The 9,098-nt window shown below is 39.0% G+C and overlaps 1 protein-coding gene across 1 annotated transcript in view; it reads right to left on the bottom strand.

The window, feature by feature from the left end:
- The window catches only part of LOC104166059 (collagen alpha-4(VI) chain-like), a 50,504-nt gene that overhangs the window by 4,844 nt on the left and 36,562 nt on the right, over nt 1-9,098 (bottom strand). The window contains 8 exon segments of the mRNA XM_009705870.1: nt 418-508; nt 2,225-2,712; nt 2,824-2,835; nt 3,300-3,336; nt 4,213-4,248; nt 6,506-6,568; nt 6,885-6,947; nt 7,065-7,100. Of these exon segments, the coding sequence (XP_009704172.1) occupies nt 418-508; nt 2,225-2,712; nt 2,824-2,835; nt 3,300-3,336; nt 4,213-4,248; nt 6,506-6,568; nt 6,885-6,947; nt 7,065-7,100 (826 nt within the window).

The following is a 9,098-nucleotide window of genomic DNA, read 5'->3' as shown; positions in this document are numbered from 1 at the left end:
ACAGAACTACTCCCTGTAAGGGAGTGAAGTTTCTCTTGGAGATGACAACAAACAGCCACAGCACTGTCTTGTAGCCATCCTGGAACGTGAGCACTCAGGGGCCACCTTTGGGCAGCAGAGCTGGGCTGAGTTGCCCCATGCAACTGCTCATGGGATTGGTGCTGGCGCAAGTGTAGATAAGGAATCAGCTCTTAACGCATCTTTGCGGACTCCTTGTAGAACCGCTTATGGCAGCAGGACTCTGCCTAATGTATTGTTCATTAAATTATTATTATATTTTTTATATTTAAGCACAAATGTGTTTAAGGGGTACCATAAAAATTGTCCAGCACCACACTGCAAAACAAAATCTATAGGATTTGTTATTGAAAGGGCAAAAAGACCAATACAACAGCTGGAATTTGTAAAATGTCTTACCAAAGCAAAGTGTACAATACGTGATGCTCTCCAAACTTTCATCCTGTTGTCTTTCCCAAACAAATAATTGAAATCTTCTAGTATCATCAATCTAAGTTTTAAAGCAGGCACAAAAGTAACATTAAAAAGACAGGTAAAGCACAGGTAAAAGATAAAGACTTTTTTTTTTTTTTTTTTCCAGTAAAGGCCTATTACTTTTTTTCTTTTCTTAGTAGAGTGCTACAGAGCAAAGGGTAGGATCTCCTATCTCAGCTCTTTCTGGGAGAAAGAGAAATTCTCCACCATGAAGATGTTTTCTTTGGGAAAGAAAATTCTAGCATTAGAACCACCTATGTGTTGCCTGTGATCAGCTGAAGAGAGAGACAATCTTCCCCAGTACAAGATTTGACCACAGAAATACTTGAGGAACCCTGGAGAACCTCCAACAACACCCTAAAATTTCACTGACCACCTAACTCCATCCAGATGTGATTCAAGTGGAAAAAAAAAACCCACACATTACCGTATGGACTAAGATAAATAAAAATGGCTGTAAAATACCATAATATTGCAGGAAATGAACCATATACATGGATAAGTTAAAATGGTGAAAAAAGAAAAAATTACTTCTTTGCACTAAACTTAAACTTTGTGTGTGTTATACACAACACAGTTAACTTCTGATTCATGTTTGTAAAGGCTGTTATAGATAGGCCTCTTCAAAGGAATTAGAACTGGCAATGACTCTTTAAGTGATGTCCAAACTGAGGCTCCTAAAGCAAACTAACCAAAGCCAGTAAGTAGCTGTGGCTACAGGCTGGTAGGATCATGAAGATTAAACCACCTCTCAGCTGCAAGGGCAGAAGTCCATCTGAAAGAAAACAGGAGGTTGTATTTTCTTGGGTGCTGGTGGTGAGGTCAGTTGCCTTCCCACCACTGTAACAAAGGACAGCTGGGCAGTGAATTTGTTGCCTTTCCCTCGCTAAGCAGCTCTTTTAAACTTTCCTACTCTGAAAAGTGATTTATGGGAAGTTGGCACCTTTGTAAATACCAGATGTCATCATATGCATTAGGATTTGTAATCTGCTCCTACTAAGTAAACAAAATACTGATGCTTGCTCCTGTTTGTTTATCCTGTAGAGCAACCCAGCGAATAAACTATAAGCTACCTTCTCATATGCCAGTACAATTTTTTCATTCTGTTAAATTAATGTTCAGCCAGCCAAGTATTGACTAAATATTGACTAACAGATATAAGGCTTAGTTTCCTTCTAGAAGGATAATTTTGAAGAATGATAATTTTGAAGAAACAGCAGCTGGAAGGAATTTTATTTCAAAAAAGATAGAACTGAGCACAGATAATACAAAAATAAATTGAAAAGAGAGAACATGGAATCCATATTATGCAATCTTAAAGAAACTTAGAATAGTTTTCCTTTGGTACCTGGTAAAATGGATTGCTTATTTTTGTTTACTATCTTTTTATATGAAGTCATATTTTAAAACAAAAGTTGTTAATTTTCTCCTGTACTAAATGGCAATACAGCTATCAAAAGGCGTTTTGCTGATTTGATTTTCTTTTGAAAAAAACCTGGGGTACTTAAAGCCTTTTACTACTATTTTTTCTAGAAACTAGGGCCACAGTTTGTTAATTAAATGGCTAGTACATGTCGCAACATCAGAAGAGAAATGGCATAGGTGACCAAGTGAAATCAACACAATGTTATTGAAATTCTGTGATTTGGCATAAAAGCACAAGTCACAAATAATTCAGTAGCTACTAAGCAAATGGATGACTGACTCAATTTTCTACAGTCTATCTACTTACTGAGAAGGCACGTCTGACATTTGGTACTTCACTGAAGGCAATAACCACTGGAGTGATATCCAAGGCGCTCAACTCAAGTACAGCTGTGCCGATGGCAACACCATCCTGTGACGGACCATTGGCAAAAAATAGGGCAACTTTTCTTGTGAGGATGCCCTGACGAACACGTTTGAAGACATTTCTTGCAACAAATCTCATGGCTGCCCCAATATTACGTTTTCCAGTGGATCTCTCTAGTGGTATTCTCTGGACTGCTTGTAGCAGCAAGCTGCTTTTTTGGAATTCTGAGAATCGGATGAGATAGCGTGTATTGATATTGAAAGAAACAACGGAGACACGAGCACCTGTCGGGCAATTGCCTTCACTGATCTTAATAGTCTTCAGTAATAACATAACAATGTTCCTCATTCTTTCAAATGCAGCTGGCGTAACATCTTCAGACATATCGAATGCAAACACCACTTCAGTTGGATAAACTGGACACGTGTCTGTATATTGAAATAAAAAATTTGCGTGAGAACATTTCCACAACTCAAATATTGTTAATTTTTTCTTCAAGTCTATAAAAGAATGGACATGCAGAGGCCAGAGGGGCTTACCTGATGAGCAAGCTGGAATGAAGAGATGGAGAGCAAATAAATTATTTTGGACTCACATTCATTAAAATAGTGACATAATCACTCGCTTTCATTAAAGAGCCTGATCCAAAGCCCAGACAACTGACAGAATCTATCAGTGAGAGACAACATTCCTCTTCCACAATCAAATACTTAAAATAGTGCAATTTTACTGGATGAGAATAAAAGACATTGTTCTGGGTTCTGCTGAGCACACAAGTCAGAGAGAACACACACTCCAAATCTGGAGGACAGGTGACAGACAAGTATTGTCTTCTCTCAGAGAATAACCCAAAGGGGGTTGGCACAATACCAAAGAATTAATTTAATCTTAAATAAGGAAAAGAGACATTTGTTACAGTTTCGAACTACCAGTCTACAGGTTCCAATGGAGGCTATTCCATTTAAGAAGAGCGACTAGGTGGAATCAGAGATAAAAGAAGATGCTCCATACTTACGGCAGTTTTTTCGTGTAAAATTCACAAGTTCGCAAGGCTGCGGGAGCAAAACAAAAAAGCAATTAATGGCAAATCCCAGACCAGGAATCTTCTGGATGGTTTGAGCTGAAGGTCATACCCCAGCTCCTGAACTAACTCGACTACAGTAAATCCAGAATCACACATTCCACTTCCTCTCTATTTCAAATAGCAGGGAAATATTCTGCCCCTGCTGCAGAAACGAAGGAGTTTTTTTAGACATGCTCTGTTGGCATTTAATCATGCTCTGGAGTATTATGCAATCATTTATCCATTCTTTATTTTGTGTAATAATCTGGTCTAGGAAGTCACCAGGCAACGGCACTTCCATAAGAGAGCGGGCATTTCAATAGCAACTCACATAGAAAGAGAGAGGTCCACAGAGGAGAGGATCCCCTCTGAACATCGAAGACACCTGCAATACTATTGCCTGCAGGTAGTTGTCTGTGCAAGGGTTAGATGGGGCCTTTACTCAGAAGTGTTCATTTTACATGGGATTAGGATTCTGAAGAAATCCTGCCCTGCTATTCCCAGTGAAAATAGCTGTTGCTGAGGAAATGCCCTCCTTTACAAGAGGGTGAAAAGTAACCCTAAACCTGAGCTGGTGCGTAAACTGATGGTGAATGAAGAAACAGATAAAGGAATATGAATGGTCCAACAGTTTGTAAAAGTTTGGACATGGCATTAATCCATATGCATAATTGTTTCTCATTCCTTGATTATTTGCAGAACAGAAGAATCCACTGCATTCTGACAAGTATTTGAAAAGGATATGGTTTTGTAACAGCTAATTGTGCTCATTGCAGTCAGTGCTTATAAATGGAAGACTAATAAATGGAAGACTAAAACTGTTAATTCCATGCACTGTACAGTTAGCTGTAAGGTGATTACTTACTTCCATTAAAATGGTGCCCATTGGTCCCTTGGCACCCTGAAACAAATTAAACACAGGTCCAGAAAATCAGACCCTGATAACCCATTTCCATCTATGACTCTGTAGCCCAAAGAAAATGCAGGCATACAATGTTTCCCTGGCAACCATTTGTGAATTGAAATAAGAGGAGACATCAGTTCCCAGCACGGATTTCTGTGGACCTGTCCCAAACAGAGTTGCAGACTACTTCTCAGACCTATTTCTCAGTGCATTTTCCTTAATGGTTTTATAATTGTTCAATACTTGTTGCCCTTGAGGATCAGTATAATTCAGAATTGGATCTCCTTTCTAAACAGCAATTTCTGTGCTGTGGTTCAGTTAATTGTACCTTCCATCCTTTTCAAACTCTATGTGTGATAGGTTTGCTCTCTCCTCTTGCAGCGTACAATCCCCGCAGGTCTACCTCGAGACATCCTGCAGACCATACACACATCACGACTGCTCAACCAGTCGAGGTAGCTTTGGCTACTCTGCAGCTTTCTCCTTGGGAGCTGTGGGCAAATGCCAGGATTCCAACCATCTTTTTTTCAAAATAAAACTATTGTTTAATCTTCATAACAGGAATAAAATACAGGGAAAAGAACTTTTTTTCAAGGTGGCTTGGGAGTTTTCATCACGTGTGCAATTCAGATGTGTGGCAAGACTACTGAAAATTTTCACTTAATCGCAGGGGGCTGCAGTGAGATACACCAGAAAAATTTTAACTCCACATCCCACAACTTTTACCTTAGCCTCTCTCTACCATAACACTACAGTTTAGCACAATCATGTACTTCCTTATGTTCCCAAATGACAATCCCATCTCCATATTTGTTCCTTCCCCTCCAATTAACCTTCCATTCCTCTATCTCCTGCCTGAGCGACTTTCTACATCTCCTTTGCTGTCTTGCAGCTAGCACCATCACAGCCATTCCATGCTTTTATCATCTTATGTTTCCCAGCAGGTCCCAGTTCTTCTTTGGTACTGTTCAGCAAGAGTTAACTGTGAATTGCCTGAGCCCTAATAAATGCTACTTGCAGCAACTTAGTGGTGGTGACTGAGCTATGCAGACTTGACCCATACAGATAATCATGCCTTGAAGTTAGGAAGGATGGCTAAAACAGGCCTGTTTTGGCTGGCCCTGCCCGCTACCTGTACCTCTTCCTGCCGCCCTATCTCTACCATTTCCCACAAAGTTCCCACTTTCCCATTTCACTGATGCACTGCTACTACAATAATCCCACCATACCCATACCTCCCCAAGCTCCACTCTCACTTCTACATCTGAAGAGGAGATCTTGAGTTTGAAATCTCTCCGAAGATTTCTCGGATCATGGACTGGCAAGGCCAATAGCTATCTGGCTCACCAGCACACAATGTCTGTCTGTAATGTATATGAGCAGCCAAACAGCAGGGAGGGCAACGCATTCCAGCTGCCATTCTTGTGCCCAGTATTATAAAATAAAGTGGGCAGGTACATTCATTGACCAGCACAGTGTAATGACCAGAAAAAAAAACCAAAAACAAAACACAAACAACGCCCCAAAGTCCCTGTTTTCTAAGTTGCATGCATCCTGTGGGCCATGTTATACAGTTAAAGATACTGTTATCAATAATGTTCCACATTTAAACTAAAAGAGTAAGCTTCAGAAAGTTTAACAAGAAAATAACAGCAGGGATTGTTGCTGGTCCCTATGGAGGTGATTTGCAGAACTGATGCAAAATAAAGATACACACCTACAGGGATTTTCCAAACTGCCTACAGTGTTAGTCCTAAATTCTACTGAAATCCACAATCCTTTCCCCTGCTCAGATACAGAACAAAACTTTTTGTTATATAAGATGCAGATCACAGACAGTGGAAAAATACATCAAGACATCTACTTGTGTGTAAGGACTAACAGGTTACAGTCAATTTTAGCTTTAAGAAAGTGCCTATAATTGAAAGTCTGATTTTAAATGGCTTTTATTTTTAAATGAAAAAATAAATTGGTTTTCAGCCGAACAATTCAGTTCTACATTTTAGTACTCTCTTCTTTTTCAATCAGATATTTACCCAGCCTAAAGACAATGCCAAACATGGAACAAATTCTGTCCTGCATTGTATCGTCGCAGTACCATTTCCAACAGCAAGTGCTCTTGTGCACACAGGTCCACAGGCAAGTTATAATGCCAGGCTGATTAAGTATAGTTTACCACATGAAACATTATTAAATAGTCCATTCATCTAATAGCAAGTGTAAGAGTGATTTTTTAAAAATAAAAATATATTACCATAGGTCCTGATGGCCCTTGGTCCCCTGGATCTCCCAGGGAACCTGGTGTGCCAGCATTACCCTAAAAATAGAAATACAAGTTTTATTCTTTATAATTGCACACAGGTGCAGAATTTCAGCAGTGAAAAACCTCTGTAACTATATTGTGATTTGGATCCTGTGTTTACATAAAGATAGACTACTATCCCTAAGAATTATTAGCAACTAACATCTCTAAAGACTTAGACTTGCACTCTCTCCAGACTTCTTGCCCAGGATATGGCAATAAAAGGTAAGAGTGGGAATCAATTTCAAAAATTCTTGGTGAGGAAACACTTAAGACATAAGGGCTTTACTTACAGAACTCTTCACAGAGTTAACAGATTTATCATTCTTACTCTTCTACCCCTAACTCCTTTGGGTCCTTCAGCTCCTGGAATGCCCAGGTCTCCATCTTCTCCCTGAAAATTAATGAAATCCAGAACTTTATAGGAAAGACGACAAACAGACAACCACTTCTAAACAAGAATAATGTAAAGCAAGACATAAAGAAAGCAAGCATGCCCATTTAATCATACCTCTGGACCAGGATACCCTATGAATCCAGATTCTCCCTACCAAAAGAAAGGACAAAGATTTCATAAGAATCTAGAACTTTGCGATCTGTTTAGTGTTTGACATCTTTAAACCAAAACTAAATTCAATATTTATTATTAGCATTCCAGCCCATTCAAGTAACAGTGGCTACTACTCCAGTCTCAAGTGACATCATTTTAGATTAACACCTTGTTCATCTAAAGGAAGTGCATTTAAAAAATTTCCAACAGTTTCTGAATTTTCAAGAGTGTTCCACTTCACAAGTAAGTGTTTTATCAAAATTTATTTGTGCCTGCTAGTAACATAGAGTGGAATTCATGTTCAGTGATCATAAGTAGAGGATAACATTCAAAACTCAGTGTTTAAATGTAGTTTCAGTATGTTGTACCCTCCATAGTAAAGAGAGATACCATAATATTTTGTTGGCATATTAGAAGTCACTTCATTAATTGTTTTCAGTTACTTCAGTTTTTGGTGTGTTCTTTGCTTATATATGAGAAACACGGGAATTCTCACAAAGACCAATCAGAATTGAAGTGTATCTTTCCTTGACATCAGAGTAACTACCAGAATTCACGCTACTTAGGTATGTCCTTGTTTTAAGACTTGGTTCCCATGAAAGTGGACATGCTTGTCAAACATTGTATGACTTTAGCCTACCATTTCCAGAAAATTATATGCACATAGGCCTCACATTACACCTAAGAGAGGGTAGTGTGACTGTGAACCTGTGTAATTAATAGCAACCTTAAGTAAAACCTATACTAAAGGCTATTTTCTTAGCTATCGGGGAAATCATCTCTTTCTGGATTACCATTCTGGGGTGAATAGTTTTTTGTTTGGTTTTATTCATTGTTTTAATTCAGGCCTTGCCAAACCTCAGGCAAACACATCAGTGTAGAAGGAGGGCTTTAAGTCAATCCTTTAAAACAATGAATAATGACACAAAAATTTAGCAGAAACCTTTTTTCCTCATTTCTTGTAACAAGGAGAATGTTCCCTGAAATGAACAAGTGGGAGATTCCAAGACATTAAAAGAACTAGTCCTGCATATAACGCATGTGTAACCTGTGAAACTCTCCCATCAAAGGAAATTTTTGGGGCTAAGAAGGTAAGAAAGAGATTGAATAATAAGAAGCATCAAGAGTCATTTCAAGAAAAAGCTATTTTAAAAAAAGGAGCTCATTAGTTGGAGAGGCTCCTGGGAAGCCTTTCGTATCTTTTCTGCACCTTCTATGGCACTCTGCTTCTCCCACAAAAAGGGAGAGTGAAACAGATGGGCCTCCAGTGAGACCCATTGAACAACTTCTGTTTCACAAGCAACGGAAAAGGACTAGTATTGTAACACCACACAAACTCTTTGAAAGGAGGACTGCAGCTATTTCCAACATCCTGACCGCTCTGCTCACAGACTGACCCATTGGTGCCATGATTTTGACCTCATCTTTTCTGTATACTTTTTATTTTAGTTGGATTCTTTTATGTTTTCAGAGAATTAGGCATTTCACTGCTATTTTTTTTCAGGGTTGTGAAGGGAGTGCTAAGAATTTCTAAATATGTAGCAATCCAAGGGTTAATCCTCAGATCTTATTGCTGACCACAGGAGCACAAGGAAGAATATTTCACATTAAAACAGCGAGGATGTTTGGAGAGTATCACCCTCACCTTGGTAGTCAAGGAATCCTTCTTCTGAAAGGAGAAAAATTAAAACAGTCCATGGCGGCTGGCACACCTATACTTGCCAACAAGAGTGGCTAGTCAAGCAGACTGAAGTGGGGTGAAGGCACTGTATACTCCAAGAAGTACAGTCCCCCATATGCATATAGACACATACTAGTAGGAGAGCGTGGTTCTCAAAAGAATATTCTATTGAAGAATTTCTCACAAATTGAGAGGATAGTTTTAGGAAGCCTGAGACACTTACTGTATCTCAGAAACGCACTATGGCCATATCTTACATTTCTTTTGTCTCAAATATGGATGGTCATGTTTGATTTGACACTCCAGAAAGGAGA

This window comes from Cariama cristata, unplaced genomic scaffold (genome assembly GCF_000690535.1).
Source record: "Cariama cristata isolate BGI_N322 unplaced genomic scaffold, ASM69053v1 scaffold8230, whole genome shotgun sequence".
NCBI classification, from domain to species: domain Eukaryota; kingdom Metazoa; phylum Chordata; class Aves; order Cariamiformes; family Cariamidae; genus Cariama; species Cariama cristata.
The sequence above is the reverse complement of the archived record's forward strand: the minus strand, read 5'-3'. Positions and strand labels throughout refer to the sequence as shown.